Source organism: Oncorhynchus tshawytscha, linkage group LG14 (assembly GCF_018296145.1).
Source record: "Oncorhynchus tshawytscha isolate Ot180627B linkage group LG14, Otsh_v2.0, whole genome shotgun sequence".
In the NCBI taxonomy this organism is placed as follows: Eukaryota; Metazoa; Chordata; class Actinopteri; order Salmoniformes; family Salmonidae; genus Oncorhynchus; species Oncorhynchus tshawytscha.
In genome coordinates, this window is record NC_056442.1 from 21,028,472 (window position 1) to 21,052,133 (window position 23,662).

The window sequence follows — 23,662 nt, forward strand, 5'->3', positions numbered from 1 at the left end:
TTGGGGAGTCATTCCCTCTCCGGCCCTTTATCTGAGGACCAAGAACACGACCACAGTTCTGTGCATTTCCATTGAAAGCGATTTGAGTGTTTCTACTTGGGTTGATTACACACACTCTCAGGGGGTGTAGTATTCCCTAAGCCCACATGGTGGGGCCCTTATGCAATAAAACTGTACCTGATGCATTTGAAAACGTTAAAATCAGTGTGGGTTTTTTGGACAATTGTCCCTAGACCTACCCAGTCATCAATACAACAACACGGCTGCATGCAGGAGTCATACACCAAAATGCTCACAATGTTTAGTTTCACACCATTATGGTTTTACTTCTTCGAACAAGGAAATTCTTTGGGCCCGTCAGGGGATTTCAGTTTCAACATGCTCACCCTTATCACTTCTGTTTTCTAGTCATGCTTTTGATTCTGAGAAAGCAGTTTCTCTGTTCTGTTCATTAACAGAAAACTCAGACCTCACATCCTCTCTGTGACGATAGCCTGTGTGATCTCGCTCTCCGTAGCCGATGCGAATAAGACCTTTAAACAGGTTAACATTCGCAAGACCGCGGGTCCAGACGGAATACCAGGATGCATACTCAGAGCATGCGCTGACCAACTGGTGGGTGTCTTCACTGGCATTTTCAACCTATCTCTGACCCGGTCTGTAACACAAACTTGTTTCAAGCAGACCACCGTAGTACCCGTGCCCAAGAACGCCGAGGTAACCTGCCTAAATGAGAATCGCCTCAAAGCACTCAGATCTATAGCCATGAAATGCTTTACAAGTCTGGTCATGGCTCAAGTCATGGCTCACAATAATCCTAAACACCGTGGCCCACTCCAATTCACATACCACTGCAACAGATCCACAGAGGATGCAATCTCTATTGCACTCCACACTGCCCTCTCCCACCTGAACAAAAGAAAAACAGTGGAAGAAGGTTGTTCATCGGCTACAACGCAGAATACAATACAATTGTCCCCTCCAAGTTCATCACCAGCCCCCTGGACCCTGGGACTGAACACCTCCTTTTGCAACTGGATCCTGGAGAAGATTTGTCATGGGTCCATACACATATTTAGCAGATGTTGTTGCAGGTGTAGTGAAATGCTTGTGTTCCTAGCTCCCGAGTGACGCAGTGGCCTAAGGCACTGCATCTCAGTGCTGGAGGTGTCACTACAGACCCTGGTTTGATTCCAGGCTGTATCACAACCAGCTGTGATTGGGAGTCCCATAGGGCGCTGCACAATTGGCCCAGCGTCGTCCGGGTTAGGGTTTGGCCGGGCTAGGCCGTCATTGTACATAAGAATTTGTTCTTAACTGACTTGCCTTAAATAAAGGTTAAATAAATTTAAAAAAATTTAAAAACTGTGCAGTAGGATCTAACAATTCACAACAACACACACTAATCTATAAGAATGAATCTAAGACTGCTCGGCATCTAACCGCAAGGTGCTGTGTACGGTGCAGTTCATCATTGGGGTTGCGTTCCCTGCTGTCCAGGATCTCTTTACCAGGCAGTGTAAGAGGAAGGCCCCAAAAATGGTCAAAGACTCCGGCCACAAAAGCCATTGACGATTCTCTCTGCTACCACATGGCAAGCGGTACCAGTGCACCAAGTGTGAAACCAACAGGACCCTGAACAGCTTCTATCCCCAAGCCATGTGGCATCAGTATGCTACTAAACAAGAAAACATATTTTTTAGTTCCTTTCTGAATCGGTTATTTGGTTATTCCAGTGATTGAGAAATCAATTGGGTGGGCGACATCACTCGCTAAAAAAAACAAAAAAACATTTTGCACATGAATTGAACATTGAGACATACTGCAACATTTTTATTTCCAGTTTAGGACCCCATTTGAACCCCTACGTTATGTTAAAACAATAGTACGACAAGTGAAACACACACACACGCACACACGCAAACAAACACACACACACACACAGACCCACACACTCATTTATCCATCAGATAAATATGAGCAAATGACAATCTCTGCAATAAATATCCACGTACAAATGAATGACACGTCCCAAGCAGTGATTAAAACCCCCTTGTTCTATGAGGGGAGATGGAAAGAGAGGTGGCTGTCAGAAAGGAGGAAGGGAGAGACAAATCAGAAAGGGGGGCGAAGAGCGAGAGGAGGGAAGTGCCGTGCTACAGTCAGAACAGGAAGCCCGTTGTCAGCTGAGCGAGAGCGAGAGAGAGCTGGGAGGTCATAAGGGGAAATAAAACACACGTCCTCCTCACACCGTCACACTGATCATGTCAACTATTAACTGTAGCTTGAGTAAAGCCTCTCCGATCATAACGTAGGAGTCCAACTGAGCCTTCCCGTCTCCTGTAGTCAGAGAGAAGGCTGAGCTGATGAGGGACGCCAGACGTGTGCTGACATCATCTACAGTAGTATGACCCTGGTTATCTGAGAACCCAAAAAATACTTTGGAAATGGATTGGACCTTTTGGATTTCCATTCTCCTGGTCATCTCAGACTGTGTGTCAGGTAATGAAAGCTTTTACCAGGTATTTTAAATGGCTGATTAAGGCTGTCTCGTTCTCTTAATAGACTCTCTAAATGTAAGAAAATTACACATGCAGCATTTATATATTTAAACAGACAGACAGTATGTGAATGGGGTTAAACAGACAGACAGTATGTGAATGGGGTTAAACAGACATACAGTATGTGAATGGGGTTAAACAGACATACAGTATGTGAATGGGGTTAAACAGACTTACAGTTCAACAGACAAACAATATGTGAATGGGGTTTAACAGACATACAGTGTGAATGGGGTTAAACAGACATACAGTATGTGAATGGGGTTAAACAGACATACAGTGTGAATGGGGTTAAACAGACTTACAGTTCAACAGACATACAGTGTGAATGGGGTTAAACAGACTTACAGTTCAACAGACAAACAATATGTGAATGGGGTTAAACAGACAGACAGTATGTGAATGGGGTTAAACAGACAGACAGTATGTGAATGAGGTTAAACAAACTTACAGTTCAACAGACATACAGTATTAAACAAACTTACAGTTCAACAGACATACAGACATACAGGTGAATGGGTTTAACCACATTCACATACTGTATGTCTGTTTAACACCATTCACATATGTGAATGGGGTTAAACAGACATACAGTGTGAATGGGGTTAAACAGACATACAGTATGTGAATGGGGTTAAACAGACCTACAGTATGTGAATGGGGTTAAACAGACATACAGTATGTGAATGGGGTTAAACAGACATACAGTATGTGAATGGGGTTAAAGAGACATACACTATGTGAATGGGGTTAAACAGACATATAGTATGTGAATGGGGTTAAACAGACTTACAGTGTGTGAATGGGGTAAAACAGACAGACAGTATGTGAATGGGGTTAAACAGACATACAGTATGTGAATGGGGTTAAACAGACTTACAGTTCAACAGACATACAGTATGTGAATGGGGTTAAACAGACTTACAGTTCAACAGACATACAGTATGTGAATGGGGTTAAACAGACAGACAGTATGTGAATGGGGTTAAACAGACAGACAGTATGTGAATGGGGTTAAACAGACATACAGTATGTGAATGGGGTTAAACAGACAGACAGTATGTGAATGGGGTTAAACAGACAGACAGTATGTGAATGGGGTTAAACAGACATACAGTATGTGAATGGGGTTAAACAGACATACAGTATGTGAATGGGGTTAAACAGACTTACAGTTCAACAGACAAACAATATGTGAATGGGGTTTAACAGACATACAGTGTGAATGGGGTTAAACAGACATACAGTATGTGAATGGGGTTAAACAGACATACAGTATGTGAATGGGGTTAAACAGACATACAGTGTGAATGGGGTTAAACAGACTTACAGTTCAACAGACATACAGTATGTGAATGGGGTTAAACAGACTTACAGTTCAACAGACAAACAATATGTGAATGGGGTTAAACAGACAGACAGTATGTGAATGGGGTTAAACAGACATACAGTATGTGAATGGGGTTAAACAGACATACATTATGTGAATGGGGTTAAACAGACATACAGTGTGAATGGGGTTTAACAGACATACAGTATGGGGTTAAACAGACAGACAGTATGTGAATGGGGTAAACAGACATACAGTATGTGAATGGGGTTAAACAGACATCAACATGTGAATGGGGGTTAAACAGACATACATGGGGTATGTGAATGGGGGTTAAACAGACATACAGTATGTGAATGGGGTTAAACAGACATACAGTATGTGAATGGGGTTAAACAGACATACATTATGTGAATGGGGTTAAACAGACATACAGTGTGAATGGGGTTTAACAGACATACAGTATGTGAATGGGGTTAAACAGACATACAGTATGAATGGGGTTAAACAGACATACAGTATGTGAATGGGGTTAAAAACATGTCTCCACTTTAATATTGCACTTTGAAGTGTACATCTTAGTCTGGCTTTCAAGAGTGCTTGAGGCAGCATGATGTACATTATTTCAGTGTGTACGTGTCCTGCCTATCAAAATGGAACATGTTTCTGGACACACTTCGATTTTAAACGTGTAAATGCCCATTTACGTGAACAACGAACTCTGATTGGGATTGATAATTCAATTATTAGTCAATGTTAACCTAGTTCAACTTTGAGTCAACAGAGAAAATGTGTCGTTCAATTGGCTTCCTGTGATGTAGTTCTAATTTGACGATGTATTAATAATAAACACATTGCAACATTTCATAGCGAAACTGGTTTAGAAAACCCCTGATGAAACTCTGTCCTTTTTGGGAAACACGCCAACAACTTATTGCTCTTCTGTACACCCGGTCTTCCTATAAATTTGTTTGTACTTTCAAAATCTCATTAAAAAAATATGCCTGGATATTCCTTAATAACATTTGGAATGTTTTAACTGTGACAGGTGAAGACCTACTGATGATGCCAGTCAATCTGATGGTGGACATATGGGACGGGGAGGTGACGTTGCTCTGGGACCCCCCTGAAGGGGCCCCGCCACTGGCTCAGTACCAGGTGCAGATGGCCAGGTATAACCCATACTCCTTACCTCCGACTAATTCACTCATCCTTTCATTCTCAGACTGGTCACTTACCTACCTCACTTCAGCCTGCATCCATCTTAGAGTCCTCCCGATCCCCACAATCCCCTTTCTCCTTTTCAATCATTCCTCCATACCACCTTCTCCTCATATCTGAAGAATAAAAAATAAAAAAAGGTTAATCTAGCTACGTTGATGTGTCTTTCCTCAGGTATGGCAATATTAATTGGACCAACGTGACCAGCTGTGACAGGACCCAGCTGACATATTGTGACCTGTCCTACCTTATCGATGACTTCTTCATGGTCTACAAGGTCCGGGTCCAACTGGTCACCGAGAACAGCATTTCTGTATGGTCACGGTCGAAGAAGTTCAACCCCAGAGAAAGTAAGTGAAGCACAGCGACGTTTTAGTGGCCGAGTAGAATAGGTATTGCGTTCGGAAATGTGCTCATTTCTTCCTAGCTTATAGTGACACACTGCCAAAAGCTCATCCATTGCTTACCTTTCTCCTCTACCCCTGTTCTCCCAGGTAAACTGCAGCATCCCTCCAGTACGCTGTTGGCCACCTCCAGCTCAGTAACAGTCCGTGTTCACAGGAAGCCATTACTTAAAAAGATCTTCCCATTTGGCCTGACTTACACTATCTACCTACAGGGAAAAGGTCAGGGCCACAAGGTAAAGGACAGTAAAACACAGATCACACTTAACACATACCAGTAACGGTACTTCTAATGTAATAGCATTTATTATGACGTGCGGTTCATCCTAGTTCATCTGTTCCTGTTACTGTATTGACTGACCTTTTTCATTTATTGGTTTGCAGACCGTCATCCGGCATTTGAAGGACGAAGACGACGAGGATAAGGCAGAGGTTCAGTTTGCGTCTCTTGACTGGGGACAGGAGTACTGTGTCAGCCTCAAAGTCGCAGGCAACGGAGGAGAATTCACCAGTGAGCTCTCCCCTGAACAGTGCCTCCTGCTGCCGGAGCAAGGTAAATACAACTCAGACTACACAGCCCTACATGGCCATATATGGCTCGACATTTTGATGTGTCATACACCGGCCAAACTGCCTCAAAGTCATGCGGCTAAAAAAATGCTCTGTTTCTCATCAGAGTGGTATATCCTTGCTGTGGTGTCCTTCTCCATCCTAAGTGTGATGGGGGTCCTGGTCATCCTGTCCCTTTGCCTTTGCTACTTCCTGAGGCGCCCTGAGAAAATACCTGTTGCACTGGTATGTTTCTTTGAACAGTTTCACTCATGCAGAACTGAATATGTCTATATCACTTCTGGGAAAAGACACTTGAGGGAAAGGACACTTCAGCTAAATGTTTACTTGCAGGTTCCTTCTCTTATAATCAAACAACAATACGAAATAATCACAATAATCAAATATAAGAATACGAACACAAAGTGAATGGCTCAGTAGAGAAGTTCAGTGGTGCTTTGTTCTACCACATACAGTAGATTCATTTCCTGCAACTCCACAGATGGAAAACACCCAGGCTTTTAATAAGTCTTCATATAAACTGTCTGTTTACCCTGATGATCTTAATAAAAACTAAGGGCCTACTGTCATTCTATTTCCTGTTATCAATCACTTCGTTTTTTTGTCCTTTTTTTACCTCAGAAATCCTCAGGCAGCGGCTGGCAGCCTCTCTGTGTGGGAGCCGACCCAGTGGAGATAGTCACAGACAAAGGCTGGTTCATGAACACCGCCAGAACTGATGCCATGGTCTGGTTGGCTGACGAGAGGACAACTACAGCAGGCAAGGGAGAGCAGGAAGAAGGAGAGGACAGAAGAGCGGGTCTGGACATTGGGGCCTGCACCGAATCACACATTTCTGGGAATGGAAACGGAGGGAGTCCGGCAAAGCAAGAAGACAGTGGCTGTGGAAGCCTGGGAGCACCAGAGAGTGCCATCAGCAGCAGGAGTGGAACTGGAGAGCCACCCCTGCTGGATGGGAAAACGAACACCGACATCGACCTGAAAGAGGACAGTGGGGTGGGGCTGAGCTGCCAGTTAGGGTGTGCTGGGAGTCTACAGGGGGACGACTGTGGAATCTTGCCTGAGATGGTAATGGTCACAGGGCGTGGCTACCAGAGCCAGAGTCCCTCTTCGGTGGATGCCCATGTTGTTGAGACAGAGCAGAGTTTTCAACAAATCTCATGCGAAACAGTTATGGCTGATCCTGTTGTGGGATACAGGTCTGGTCACGGGGCATGCTTTTGTTTAGGGGCAAGCCAATGTGTTTGGTGCCAGACAAGAAGACACAATGAGAGGAGTGTTGATGGACAGTCTGTACCCCTGTTTAGTTTGACAGAGGAGCAGCTAAACTGCAGCAATCTCACAGGAGACATGTGTGAGATGGAATCTACAAGCTCTAGTTATAAAAATAACAATCTCCACATAGACACAGTGGTAAACTTGGAGGACTCAGTAACCTTTTCCTACCTGCCTACATGCATAGGGGAATCCTTCCCGCTCCTGGCAGCTTTATCAGAGTTGCCCCTAGCGGAGGGAGGACTGAACTGCAGCGTGAACATTACTATGCCTCCTTCTCTTGGTGATTTGGAAGTGATATTTGATTGACAAGGTCCACAAACGGAGGACACTGTGAGACACACACACAAGGGTTTGTTTAGCACTCTAGACTGTGGGGAGTCATGCAATATGTCTACAAACCCTTTTTATGTAATTTCAAGTAAACACTCCTTTTCCTAACTGAAAAGATCAGCAATCCTAATTCTATTTGTGCCTATTTAAGTATTTTTGGAGCCTTTTGGCACCGGTCCTCAGATCCTTAATTAAAAAGATCTACAGCTGCACTATCGAGAGCATCCTGACTGGTTGCATTACCGCCGGGTATGGAAACTGCTCGGTCTCCGACCGCAAGGCACTACAGAGGGTAGAGCATATAGTATACAACTGGGGCCAAGCTTCCTGCCATCCAGGACTTCTATGCGAGGCGGTGACAGAGGAAGGCCCAAAAAATTGCCAAAGACTCCAGCTACTCTAGTCATTGACTGTTCTCTCCGCGAACTCTACCTACATGTCCATATTACCTTAATTACCCAGACTAACCGGTACACCCTGTATTTAGCCTCGCTACTGTTATTTTATTGTTGCTCCTTTAATTATTTTTTATTTGTATACTTTTTTTCATCGTCATTTAAAAATGTCATTTTTAGTAGTCATTTTAGTAAACACTTTCTTGAACACTTTTTTCTTAAAACTGCCTTGTTGGTTAAGGGCTTGTCAGTAAGCATTTCACTGTAAGGTCTACCTATACCTGTTGTATTCGGTGCGTGTGACAAATAAAATGTTATTTTGGAGAGCCCCTAAATGTTATTTTATTTGCTGTATGTCTGTTTAAACCAATTCACATACTGTATGTCTGTTTAAACCAATTCACATACTGTAAGTCTGTTTAACCCCATTCACATACTGTATGTCTGTTTAACCCCATTCACATACTGTCTGTCTGTTTAACCCCATTCACATACTGTATGTCTGTTTTACCCCATTCACATACTGTATGTCTGTTTAACCCCATTCACATACTGTATGTCTGTTTAACCCCATTCACATACTGTATGTCTGTTGAACTGTAAGTCTGTTTAAACCCATTCACATACTGTCTGTCTGTTTAACCCCATTCACATACTGTATGTCTGTTTAACCCCATTCACATACTGTATGTCTGTTTAACCCCCTTCACATACTGTAAGTCTGTTTAACCCCATTCACACTGTATGTCTGTTTAACCCCATTCACACTGTATGTCTGTTTAACCCCATTCACATACTGTATGTCTGTTGAACTGTAAGTCTGTTTAACCCCATTCACATACTGTATGTCTGTTGAACTGTAAGTCTGTTTAACCCCATTCACATACTGCATGTCTGTTTAACCCCATTCACATACTGTCTGTCTGTTTAACCCCATTCACATACTGTCTGTCTGTTTAACCCCATTCACATACTGTCTGTCTGTTTAAGCCCATTCACATACTGTCTGTCTGTTGAACTGAAAGTCTGTTTAACCCCATTCACATACTGTATGTCTGTTGAACTGTAAGTTTGTTTAACCCCATTCACATACTGTAAGTCTGTTTAACCCCATTCACATACTGTAAGTCTGTTTAACCCCATTCACATACTGTAAGTCTGTTTAACCCCATTCACATACTGTAAGTCTGTTTAACCCCATTCACATACTGTCTGTCTGTTTAACCCCAATCACATACTGTATGTCTGTTTAACCCCATTCACATACTGTATGTCTGTTTAACCCCATTCACATACTGTATGTCTGTTTAACCCCATTCACATACTGTATGTCTGTTTAACCCCAATCACATACTGTATGTCTGTTGAACTGTAAGTCTGTTTAACCCCATTCACATACTGTATGTCTGTTTAACCCCATTCACATACTGTTTGTCTGTTTAACCCCATTCACATACTGTATGTCTGTTTAACCGCATTCACATACTGTATGTCTGTTGAACTGTAAGTCTGTTTAACCCCATTCACATACTGTATGTCTGTTTAACCCCATTCACATACTGTATGTCTGTTTAACCCCATTCATATACTGTATGTCTGTTGAACTGTAATCTTGTTTAACCCCATTCACATAGTGTTTGTCTGTTTAACCCCATTCACATACTGTCTGACTGTTTAACCTCATTCACATACTGTCTGTCTGTTTAACCCCATTCACATACTGTCTGTCTGTTTAACCCCATTCACATACTGTCTGTCTGTTTAACCCCATTCACATACTGTCTGTCTGTTTAACCCCATTCACATACTGTATGTCTGTTTAACCCCATTCACACACTGTATGTCTGTTTAACCCCATTCACATAACGTCTGTCTGTTTAACCCCATTCACATACTGTATGTCTGTTGAACTGTAAGTCTGTTTAACCCCATTCACATACCGTATGTCTGTTGAACTGTAATTCTGTTTAACCCCATTCACATACTGTAAGTCTGTTTAACCCCATTCACATACTGTAAGTCTGTTTAACCCCATTCACATACTGTAAGTCTGTTTAACCCCATTCACATACTGTCTGTCTGTTTAACCCCATTCACATACTGTATGTCTGTTTAACCCCAATCACATACTGTATGTCTGTTGAACTGTAAGTCTGTTTAACCCCATTCACATACTGTATGTCTGTTTAACCCCATTCACATACTGTATGTCTGTTTAACCCCATTCACATACTGTATGTCTGTTTAACCCCATTCACATACTGTTTGTCTGTTTAACCCCATTCACATACTGTATGTCTGTTGAACTGTAAGTCTGTTTAACCCCATTCACATACTGTATGTCTGTTTCACCCAATTCACATACTGTATGTCTGTTTAACCCCATTCACATACTGTATGTCTGTTTAACCCCATTCCAATACTGTATGTCTGTTTAACCCCATTCACATACTGTATGTCTGTTGAACTGTAAGCTTGTTTAACCCCATTCACATACTGTAAGTCTGTTTAACCCCATTCACATACTGTAAGTCTGTGTTACCCCATTCACATACTGTCTGTCTGTTTAACCCCATTCACATACTGTTTGTCTGTTTAACCCCATTCACATACTGTATGTCTGTTTAACGCCATTCACATACTGTATGTCTGTTTAACCCCATTCACATACTGTCTGTCTGTTTAACCTCATTCACATACTGTCTGTCTGTTTAACCCCATTCACATACTGTCTGTCTGTTTAACCCCATTCACATCCTGTCTGTCTGTTTAACCCCATTCACATACTGTCTGTCTGTTTAACCCCATTCACATACTGTCTGTCTGTTTAACCCCATTCACATACTGTCTGTCTGTTTAACCCCATTCACATACTGTTTGTCTGTCTGTTTAACCCCATTCACATAATGTCTGTCTGTTTAACCCCATTCACATACTGTCTGTCTGTTTAACCCCATTCACATACTGTTTGTCTGTCTGTTTAACCCCATTCACATAATGTCTGTCTGTTTAACCCCATTCACATACTGTCTGTCTGTTTAACCCCATTCACATACTGTCTGTCTGTTTAACATACTGTCTGTCTGTTTGATACTGTCTGTCTGTTTAACCCCATTCACATACTGTTTGTCTGTTTAACCCCATTCACATACTGTCTGTCTGTTTAACCCCATTCACATACTGTCTGTCTGTTTAACCCCATTCACATACTGTTTGTCTGTCTGTTTAACCCCATTCACATAATGTCTGTCTGTTTAACCCCATTCACACACTGTCTGTCTGTTTAACCCCATTCACATACTGTCTGTCTGTTGAACTGTAAGCTTGTTTAACCCCATTCACATACTGTTTGTCTGTTTAACCCCATTCACATACTGTCTGTCTGTTTAACCCCATTCACATACTATGTCTGTTTAACCCCATTCACATACTGTATGTCTGTTTAACCCCATTCACATACTGTATGTCTGTTTAACCCCAATCACATACTGTATGTCTGTTGAACTGTAAGTCTGTTTAACCCCATTCACATACTGTATGTCTGTTGAACTGTAAGTCTGTTTAACCCCATTCACATACTGTATGTCTGTTGAACTGTAAGTCTGTTTAACCCCATTCACATACTGTATGTTTGTTTAACCCTATTCACATAACGTCTGTCTGTTTAACCCCATTCACATACTGTATGTCTGTTGAACTGTAAGTCTGTTTAACCCCATTCACATACTGTATGTATGTTTAACCCTATTCACATAACGTCTGTCTGTTTAACCCCATTCACATACTGTATGTCTGTTGAACTGTAAGTCTGTTTAACCCCATTCACATACCGTATGTCTGTTGAACTGTAAGTCTGTTTAACCCCATTCACATACTGTATGTCTGTTTAACCCCATTCACACACTGTATGTCTGTTTAACCCCATTCACATAACGTCTGTCTGTTTAACCCCATTCACATCCTGTATGTCTGTTGAACTGTAAGTCTGTTTAACCCCATTCACATACCGTATGTCTGTTGAACTGTAAGTCTGTTTAACCCCATTCACATACTGTAAGTCTGTTTAACCCCATTCACATACTGTAAGTCTGTTTAACCCCATTCACATACTGTCTGTCTGTTTAACCCCATTCACATACTGTATGTCTGTTTAACCCCATTCACATACTGTATGTCTGTTGAACTGTAAGTCTGTTTAACCCCATTCACATACTGTATGTCTGTTGAACTGTAAGTCTGTTTAACCCCATTCACATACTGTATGTATGTTTAACCCTATTCACATAACGTCTTTCTGTTTAACCCCATTCACATACTGTATGTCTGTTGAACTGTAAGTCTGTTTAACCCCATTCACATACTGTATGTCTGTTTAACCCCATTCACACACTGTATGTCTGTTTAACCCCATTCACATAACGTCTGTCTGTTTAACCCCATTCACATCCTGTATGTCGGTTGAACTGTAAGTCTGTTTAACCCCATTCACATACTGTATGTCTGTTGAACTGTAAGTCTGTTTAACCCCATTCACATACTGTAAGTCTGTTTAACCCCATTCACATACTGTAAGTCTGTTTAACCCCATTTACATACTGTCTGTCTGTTTAACCCCATTCACATACACATACTGTCTATGTCTGTTTCTGTTTAACCCCATTCACATACTGTCTGTTGAACTGTAAGTCTGTTTAACCCCATTCACATACTGTATGTCTGTTGAACCATTCACATACTGTTGTCTGTTTAACCCCATTCACATACTGTAAGTCTGTTTAACCCCATTCACATACTGTTTGTCTGTTTAACCCCATTCACATACTGTAAGTCCCCATTCACATACTGTATGTCTGTTTAACCCCATTCACATACTGTATGTCTGTTTAACCCCATTCACATACTGTCTGTCTGTTTCATTCACATACTGTCTGTCTGTTTAACCCCATTCACATACTGTATGTCTGTTTAACATTCACAAGTCTGTTTAACCCCATTCACATACTGTGAACTGTCTGTTTAACCCCATTCACATACTGTCTGTCTGTTTAACCCCATTCACATACTGTCTGTCTGTTTAACCCCATTCACATACTGTATGTCTGTTGAACTGTGTCTGTTTAACCCCATCCACATACTGTGAACTGTGTCTGTTTAACCCCATTCACATACTGTATGTCTGTTTAACCCCATTCACATACTGTATGTCTGTTTAACCCCATTCACATACTGTCTGTTTAACCCCATTCACATACTGTATGTCTGTTTAACCCCATTCACACTGTCTGTTTAACCCCATTCACACTGTATGTCTGTTTAACCCCATTCACATACTATATGTCTGTTTAACCCCAAACAGACATACAGTGTGAATGGGGTTAAACAGACATACAGTATGTGAATGGGGTTAAACAGACATACAGTATGTGAATGGGGTTAAACAGACATACAGTATGTGGATGGGGTTAAACAGACCTACAGTATGTGAATGGGGTTAAACAGACATACAGTGTGAATGGGGTTAAACAGACATACAGTATGTGAATGGGGTTAAACAGACATACAGTATGTGAATGGGGTTAAAGAGACATATAGTATGTGAATGGGGTTAAACAGACATACGGTGTGAATGGGGTTAAACAGACATATAGTATGTGAATGGGGTTAAACAGACATACAGTGTGAATGGGGTTAAACAGACAGTGTGAATGGGGTTAAACAGACATACAGTATGTGAATGGGGTTAAACAGACATACAGTGTGAATGGGGTTAAACAGACATACACTATGTGAATGGGGTTAAACAGACATACAGTATGTGAATGGGGTTAAACAGACAGACAGGATGTGAATGGGGTTAAACAGACATACAGTATGTGAATGGGGTTAAACAGACATACAGTGTGAATGGGGTTAAACAGACTTACAGTTCAACAGACATACAGTGTGAATGGGGTTAAACAGACATACAGTATGTGAATGGGGTTAAACAGACATACAGTGTGAATGGGGTTAAACAGACATACAGTATGTGAATGGGGTTAAACAGACATACAGTATGTGAATGGGGTTAAACAGACATACAGTGTGAATGGGGTTAAACAGACTTACAGTTCAACAGACAAACAATATGTGAATGGGGTTAATCATACAAATACATTATATGAATTTACTAGGTAAATCAGTTAACAACAAATTCTTATTCACATTGACGGCCTACCACGGCCAAACAGGGACGACCCTGGGCCAATATTGATACTGGGGAAATTCTTAACTAGATTAGTGGTTTCCCAAACTAGATTCTAAACTAGATTGGCGGTTAGAGGGGGGCCAAAATAGATAGCCACTTCCTCTTTCAGTCTCTAACACTACTCAGAAAGTTTTTTTAATCAGGGGAACACCTTATCAAATGATAAGCAGACAACTCCAGCTGTATTCATTAACCAACATACAGTTTCATGCAATACCATTTACACATTATAACCTAGTTTTATTGAAATAGAAAAGATCAGAATATTGTACAGGTATTTGCACTTTCTCACCAAAATCAAGAGCATGACACCCCCCCCCCAAAAAAAAGACACTTGACATTATCAGAATCAATGTAGTCTTCACATGCCGAATATTGACTGTCATTTCACATGTATCAAACACATGGATTCATTTATCTCTGATTTTGTCCCACATACTGAGAACCATAGGACCTATAGGCAAACCACCAGGGCTATCTGTGACCTGCACAGCAGCCACGAGAGCGAGGAACTCTTGTCTGCTCTAAAAGGGAGCAGAGATAAAAAAGAAATAAAAAAAATCTCCTCCTCAGATTACCTGATATATCACTCGTATATCTGCAGTGTCACCTGTGATGGTAAACACCACCTTATTGAACTCTCACCATCACAGGGATATCGCTCCAACACGAGCTCAACCACAGATTAAGAACAAAACAAAAAAAATACAATTTTCTTTTCAATATCTTATGAGGTCCAGCAGAGTGTGCAGGGGGAAAAAACACGCGGAGGAAAATATATCATACGGGTTCGGGATAGGCCATGAGTATGGAAATGCACTGGTGACACGTCGTGCACTATTTTCCACTCAGAAGTTGCTGTAGATCAGAGACCGTCTCCTTCGTCAGAGCAAACTGAGGATCTGCCTACTGTGACTACATGGACACCGATCGTCACTCATATAGATCCAGTGTTCCATGAAGTTCTGCACATGTTCTGAGCCAGTCGATCTCTGTTCTGTCACACAGAGGGGACAGGCCAAAAGATCTTAGAGGAAGATAGCCAGTTAATGTCAGAGAGGGAAATATTTGCAAAACATATTTCAACAACACAAGGAGCCGAGACTTCAAAGAAATATCCTCAACATGTTAATTGCTTTACCCACACACAGTCACACATGTATTTACAAATGAGTGTTATCTGTCCTTAACGAATACGCTTGATTCCAAATACCAGAACTGGGTATGGGAACACATATCCGAGAGACAGGTACGTGGGAAAAAGGCAAAGAATGATGCATAAACGATCAAACCGACCTGATAGGAGACTTCAGAGGAATGTCACCTCCAGCTTATGAGAAAGGAGATGTGCGACTTTCTGTGCTTAACCTGTTGACGAGCAGCTAAGGCACCATTCTCTTTTTTCGTCATCATCGCTCTTTCCTCCACAACCAACCCCTTAGTCTCACCCTTCTCCATGTTTTCCCACTATCTATAGAGACACCCGAACCCACACATTTTTTGGGGGAGGGGGGTTAATCCAAAGAGGACAAAGCGTGACGGTGGAATAGTAGTTACATTTATTATTATTATTATTTTTTTGTATTGCGACGGAAACAAAATGTGGTATTGCTCCAAAGTTCAAATGAACTCCCTGTTTTGTATTAACTCTGCTTTGCATAGGCCGTGAAGAGAGAGTGGGTTGTTTTGAGGTTTGTGTGGTGAGATATGAGAGAGAGAGAGAGAGAGAGAGAGAGAGAGAGAGAGAGAGAGAGAGAGCATTAGGAACATCGAGATAACTGGTATGCTCCGTCTTACACCCTCCTCCGTTACTCTGCATCAGCCTACAGTGCCACACTCAAGCGACACAAAGGTTAAGCTATGTAAGTCCAAGGTCAACTTTATTGGTCCACACGAGACAAACATTTGTCATCTGCTTTAAAAAAAAATCCAACCCCTTGATATATGTGCACATGGCTAGAGAGGCTGGAGCACAGGGCAACCGTAGCGCAGGAACCATATAAAGAGTTAGGGGGTTAAGTTCCATGGGATCATTAGCGGTAGGTGGCACCTGAGATATTGATGCCAGAAAGAAACCCTCTTGTTACCAGCTCCCTCCCCATCAGGCCTGGGATTTGAACCGGCAAATCCTCCGGTCGCTGGCCCGCTTCTCTAACCTCAAGGCTACTGCTGCCCCCTCTACAGAGGCGCACTGCAGTATATTCACAGGAGACACCGTTTTATGTTCAAACACACGACGACGGTCAGATCAATACCGGCGAGCAAGAGAGTGCGAGAGACAGAAAGCGAGAGACTCTAGTCAACAGAGAAGTTCTCCTGTGTGACGCAGGTCCTCAACTTCATACAGCCGCTGATGGAGAAGGGAGGGGGAGACTTCTTTAGGTCTACCGTCCTGTGGACACACACATCAGGTCATTTAATAAACAACACAGCTCTCACACAAACGCTCACACAAGAGGGAGTGCCGTTCTGTAGAGGAACGATTTACCACCATAACCATCCCCATTAGTAAGCTGGTTGTCAACACATTCACGTAAGCACTTTGTCTTTCAGTGATGCTCTATAGAGAGAGAGAGAGAGTGATGCTCTAGAGAGAGAGAGAGAGAGAGAGAGAGAGAGTGATGCTCTAGAGAGAGAGAGAGAGTGATGCTCTAGAGAGAGAGAGAGAGAGAGAGGTAGAGGATATGGTAAATCCCACATGGTCGTGACATGCTCGTGGAGATGGTCAGAGCCAAACAATCTCGTGGAGGAGGTTAAAGTTACAGTTAGTAACAGTACATTTTTGTTTACTCACACACTACCGATCACAAGGTCAATTCAAGGTCACGGATCATTTTTTCCTGACCACCCAAATCTTCAACTGCTTTCTTATTGATTTAGAACGAGCTGTCTGAAGATGAATGGGTAAATCAATCATTTGCTAAATGCTGAGCACGCACGCACGCACACACACACACACACACACACACACACACACACACACACACACACACACACACACACACACACACACACACACACACACACACACACACACACACACACCCAGTCTCATTTAAATCTGGTCGGAATTAGTTTGCTGGGAAGACCAGCAAATTGACACCCAAACACCACCATCTTCGTAGCTCCCATCAGGGTCTGAGAGGAGAAACACTGGACAGGCAGGACATTAACCACCCAACAAATGTATTATCTCCACATCAACAACTCTAGATGGGGAAGGACTTGAATACGCACTCTGAGTTACACTTCACTCACTGTGTTGACTCACTGTACATCCCAGGAGTCCCTCAATGTTTCCCCGGTTGACTTTTACATGAAGAGTTACATCAGCTGACGGCAGCTAAGTGTTTATGTACCTGTTTATGTACCTGTTTATGTACCTGTTTATGTTTGAGTAGCTTTCAAGGCTAATGTGTGACAGACACAATAGCAGCAGCTCAACTAATGGCTGTGTAATCCCGGAAACCTGGCCAACAGAGTTCAAACTTCCGTGCTTGAGCGGTAAAAGAACAATTAGCCAACAATCTGAATCGCTGAGTAAGTGCAAAGACTTGTCCTGTGGAACTTCTCTCCGCTACTCTACAGGTATTACTAAACATCTGTGGAGTTGACAACTCAAAAGCAGTAAATCACCAACAGTATCCAACAGTATCAGAAAACAACGTACTTAAAGTTGTAAGAGTAGCAGAAATAAAGTTGAATATACTGGGCACTTTAGGCCACATACTGTAGTAAAGGAAGTAAACACACACCACAGTCAAGATTTGAACCATTACATTCCTTTAGTAGAAGCTAGTGGCTTAGATTTTTCTTCTCCATCGCTGAATTGCCAGGCTTTCATTTTGGATGTCCCCCTCTCTCGCTCCTCTCCTCTCTTCTCCTTTTCGTGAATGCTCTGTCAATCACTTGATTCGCGTTTGGCACATGTGTCCTTTATTAAACCCTTGTCCTTAGATGTTTGGACCAGGGAATCGACTCTAATGTTTTGTCATGTGTATTTCAATACGTTCCCAGCTCCTTTGCAGCTAGGATCTCCCTGGGATACATTCAGACATTCTCTCTCCCTTCTCCTCTGTGTCCTCTCTTTCACTCTCGTACTTGGGACAATGTGAACGGGTAAGCCATGCCATCTGGCATTCATTATCTTACTCTAAAAGTTGAGGTCACTTTTAGCGGCCATTTAAAAACGTGACGTTTTTTAAATATTTTTTAAAAATGGAGTACCACAAATTCGTCACTGAAACAGAGGTATTGACATGGCAAAAACATTGCAGTCATCTTAGAGCTGTGAGTAGCCTTCAGACTCAGGCCAGAAACACCTTGCCTGCAATAATTTGAACATTACAACGTGCCTTGAAAATTCCCCATGCATGTATTCCCTTAACATAGTGACAACCTCTTCGCATATACTATTTGTCTTAAGGGTAGAGCAGCATTGGGGTTTGTTCATTTCACACTCCGTTGACAAGAGGCTTCAATGGTAGGCTTGACACACAGCGGTGTATCTGCCACCTTACTCACAGTCCAGGTAAGGGAGACACCTGCTGGCTGACTGTGATACTGCACGTTGTGCATCTGTGATTTGATGTCGGAATTTCCATTGTTGCATCTCAATAATATCTGCTTCGTCCTGAAGTGTGCACTTGTTCACTGCGCTCCACACAAGTTGAAGCATTGCATTGGCGTAGGCCTGGGCTAGTGGGAGTTTCCACATACCTGTAATTTCCATTTAAGCCCACAAAGGGGAGAAAGGAGAGACAACCCTCATACCCCTGTAATGTATGAAGGTGTTCCCAAAGAGGAGAGGGCTTTAACCCCTCATTACCAAGTTCCTATGCTGACCACCTACACACATGCATTTTGGGGTTCTCAGATACTTTTCATACACGTGTTTATGAGCTTTTTTTTAAAATTATTTTTTATTTGTACCCAAACAATTCAACCCAAAAGTCCTCTCTCCTTCAACTTCCTGTCTTTTCTTACCCCTGTCTGTGTTGTCTCCGCGGAACCTTTGTGTCACCAACCCCGACTCACCAAACCCATGAAGCTTTTGCGAATGATCCCCAATGCTGTGTGATCATCACATCCTTCCTTGAGCATGGCCCAAATGATTGAGTAATCATTGCACAACACCATTGGAAAGAGTTGAAAATGAATTCATAGTCTTTTGTGTTTTATTGCCTTGGTGGAGCTGTATTCTCCTTGGCAACCACTGTTCATAACAGCTGCCTCTGCTAATAAGAGCTGCTCAGTAGAGCACAGTGGGAGGATAGATATAGAAAGAAAAGGGATGGAAAGGGTGAAGAGACGAGCTTGAGATTGAGGTAACGGTTCCCCCTCAGGAAGACTCTTAGGCTACATGCTAATCATCGGACCATTTCCTCTTCTGGCTCATTTCTGGGTAAGATAGGCACGGCTGCCAGTAAGGGAGAGTAGTGATTTTACCTCACACCAGGAAGGAGACGTTTTGGTAAGACAATGTGATAAGTATGACATACAATAATAATGGAGAAAGGTGGGTTGAAAGACACACGAAACCGAGGCCGTGTAATGAATGATTTCAATAAACTGGTTCCCGTCAACCACAAAAGACACACAAATATAGATTACACACAAAGCCCCGAGCCCATTCAGTGCCCAGGAGATATTCAGTGCCTTGAGAAAGTATTCATGACCCTTGACTAGTTCCACATTTGGTTGTGTTACAGTCTGAATTCAAAAGGGATGACATATGTTTTCCTCTCTCGACCCATCTACACACAATACCTCGTAATGAGCAAGTGAAAACGTGTTTTTAGGACAATTTGTTTTTACAAATGTATTGCAAATGTAATACAGAAGTATCTAATTTACATAAGTATTCACACCACTGAGTCAGCAATTTCAGTTGTGACTCTTTCTGGGTAATCCTCTAAGAGCTTTCAACAACCGGATTGTGAAAGATTTGCAAATTCAAAATTCTTCATGCTCTGTCAAATTGGTAGTTGATCATTCATGTCAAAACTGTAACTCGGTCATTGAGGAACTTTCACTAGCTTCTTGGTAAGCAACTCCAGTGTAGATTTGGCCTTCTGTTTTAGGTTATTGTCCTAGTGAAAGGTGAATTATTCTCCCAGTTTCTGGCAAAATGAAGACACAACCAGGTTTTCCTCTAAGATTTTGCATGCTTAGCTCCATTATGTTTCTTTTTTATCCTGAAAAACTCCCCAGTCCTTAACAATTACAAGCATACCCATAACATGATGCAGCCACCACTATGCTTGAAAATATGGAGAGTGGTACTCAGTAATGTGTTGTATTGGATTTGCACTTTGTATTGAGGACAAAAAGTGAATTGCTTTGCCACATTTTTTTGCAGTATTACTTTAGTGCCTTGTTGCAAACAGGATACATGTTTTGGAATGTGTTTATTCTGTATAGGCTTCCTTATTTTCACTCTGTCAATTAGGCAGTGGCGTGAAGTACTTAGGTAACAATACTTTAAAGTACTACCTAAGTAGTTTGTTTGGGTATCTTTACTATTTATATTTTTTGACAACTTTTACTCCATTACATTCAAAAAGAAAATAATGTATTTTTTACTCCATATATTTTTTGTGTGTGCTTTTGAATGCTTAGCAGGACAGAAAAATGCACCCATTCACGCACTTATCAAGAGAACATCGCTGGTCATGCCTACTGCCTCTGATCTACCGGACTCACTAAAAACAAATGCTTTGATTGGAAATGATGTCTGAGTGCTGTAGCGTGCCCCTGTCTATCCGTAAATGTAAAAACAAGGAAATTGTGCCGTCTGGTTTGCTGAATAGAAGGAATTAGAAATGATTTATGCTTTGATACGTAAGTATATTTAAAACGAAACACTTTTAGACTCATACTCTATTATTTTACTGGGAGTCTTTTCACTTTGACTTTTCTCTTTACTTTTACTCAAGTATGACAATTGGGTACTTTTTCCACCACTGCAATTAATTTAGTATTGTGGAGTAACTACAATGTTTTTGATCCTCAGTTTTCTCCTATCACAGACATTAAACTCTGCAACTGTTTTAAAGCCGTTTACTTACTTTCTGGCAACTGAGTTAGGAAGGAGGCCTGTGTCTTCGTAGTGGCTGGGTGTGTTGACACACCATCCAAAGTGTGATTTAATAACGTCACCATGGTCAAAGGGACGTTCAATGTCTTTTTTGTTTTGTTTTAACCCATCTACCAGTAAGTACCCTTCAATACGAGGCATTAGAAAACCTCCCTGGTCTTTGCGGTTGAATCAGTGTTTGAATTGCACTGCCTGACTGAGGGACCTTACCGATAATTGTATGTTTGGTGTACAGAGATGAGGTAGTCATTCAAAAATCATGTTAAAAGCTATTATTGACCACAGAGTTAGCCCCCAGGATAAGACCCAGATGCAGACAGTTGAAAATTTTTTTTTTAAACGAAAACAGGGGTTCAGGCAAACGACAGGTCAAGGGGCAGGCAGAGGTCAGTAATCCAGGGCAGTGTCACAAGGTACAGAACAGCAGTCAGGCTCAGGGTCAGGGCAGGGAAAATGGTCAAAACCCAGAAATCTAGAAAACAGGGACTAGAGATGAAAACCAGTAGTGCGGGAAAACCGCTGGTAAGCCTGTGGAGACAAGACAAACTGGCAATAGATAAACATAAAACACAGGTATAAATGCAGAGTGGAAGATGGGGGAAATGGGCGACACCTGGAGGGGGATGGAGGTAACTACAAGACAGCTCAAACAGATCAGGGTGTGACACCGTGCAACTTATCTCGTGGCTCGTTAAGCAAATGTTTACTCCTGTACTTATTTAGGGTCGCCATAACAACGGGGTTGAATACTTATTGACTCAAGAAATTTCAGCTTTACATTTTGTATTATTTTTCTTTTGGGGGTGGGGGGGAGCAGAATTCCACTTTGACATTGTGCGGTATTGTATTTAGGCCTGTGACAGTATTTTATTACATTTAGTACATTTTAAATTCTATCTGTAACACAACAAAATGTGTAAAAAAAGACAAGGCACTGTCGACACAGCATTTACAAAGAGCTGACGACTGTTGAATGAGACTATTGAGACTGTGTTCCCATCTCTGAGCCCATAGTTACTGATCAATAGTGTTGACATCGGGGGTAGGGGTCTGACCGTTTACTACACATACACCTACACCAGTGTGCATAGAGGGGATACCTTGAGGTGGCGAAGAAAAAAGCTTCACAAAGAGAGAGTATGAGCATCGTGCATGACCTGCCTGTTATCTATTTTAACCTTGATGTTCGACAACTTGAAATGTTATCCATCCAATTCCGTTTGAACTCTTCCTCACAGAGCAGTATTTTCCCTGAACTGCTTCCTTATATCCAAAACCTCCAAGCACTCAGACAGGAGGTGGTGCGTAACGTGAGAGTGAGAGGACACAACACACTGACCAGAAACGAGTCTGAATATGTTTCCCCCGGACTCATTCTCAACCATCCAAGCTAAAAAAAAATTACAGAGAGAGAGAGAGGTGGGATGGCATAAAATGAAGGTTTCTCCCTAGGTAGGCAGGCTTGAGCAACACAAATCAGGAGAGAGGGAAGGAAGCAGGAAGAGAGAGTAGATTCTGGCACGTAAAAACCTTATATTCAACATTGTAGTCAAAGGGACAGAGGAGGTGTGGAGAAGTGCAAGCATATTCAAAGCCTCACTTCTACCTCTGCAGTCCTACTATAAGGATCCAGGTGGACCCCTAAAGACCACCAGGCAAACACCGACTCCAACAACCAGAGACCACCTGATTAGGACCGAGGGTGAAAGACTGACAGGCAATAGTAATCTGGTTAACCTCATGTAAGTGACACAATTTGATAATTTAATTCTTACGATTCTAAGCCGTGGAATGACCATCTTGTTTCAAGATCATTGAGCTATTTGATTTTGAATTGTAGGTATGCAAATATTTATCAAAACGTATTTTATTAAATGTTTTATTAAATATATAGCCCATAGAATTGCGTTGAATAGCACATTCATAAAAGACTGAGGAATGAGGAATAAGGTCTTGAAGTGTTTGTCCTATATTTAGGAAATATAAGAAAGCTCAGGAATAATCTGTAGGCCAAAATATATATATATATACAGTGGCTGACATATATAAATAAATAAATAAATAAATAAATTGTTGTGTTGTGTATTGTTGTGTATTGCAACCTGGACTCAGGGCTTGACGTAACATAGTAAATGAAATCCAGGAAACTCCAATTATTGTGATATGTTACGTTTCGTATGGTAAATACGGGCCATCCATTTGATACGATATGTTACAAATTGCAAAT

At 41.8% G+C, this 23,662-nt stretch overlaps 1 protein-coding gene across 1 annotated transcript; it reads left to right on the plus strand.

Annotated features, from left to right (window-relative positions):
• The first annotated feature begins 2,233 nt into the window (after positions 1-2,233).
• Positions 2,234-8,406, plus strand: LOC112266751. Its single transcript, XM_024444521.2, has 7 exons — positions 2,234-2,502; positions 4,940-5,063; positions 5,287-5,462; positions 5,607-5,752; positions 5,901-6,069; positions 6,193-6,311; positions 6,708-8,406. The coding sequence occupies exons 1-7, from the start codon at positions 2,448-2,450 to the stop codon at positions 7,668-7,670; spliced, it is 1,752 nt and encodes a 583-aa protein (XP_024300289.1). The 5' UTR covers positions 2,234-2,447; the 3' UTR covers positions 7,671-8,406.
• The last annotated feature ends 15,256 nt before the right edge of the window (positions 8,407-23,662 follow it).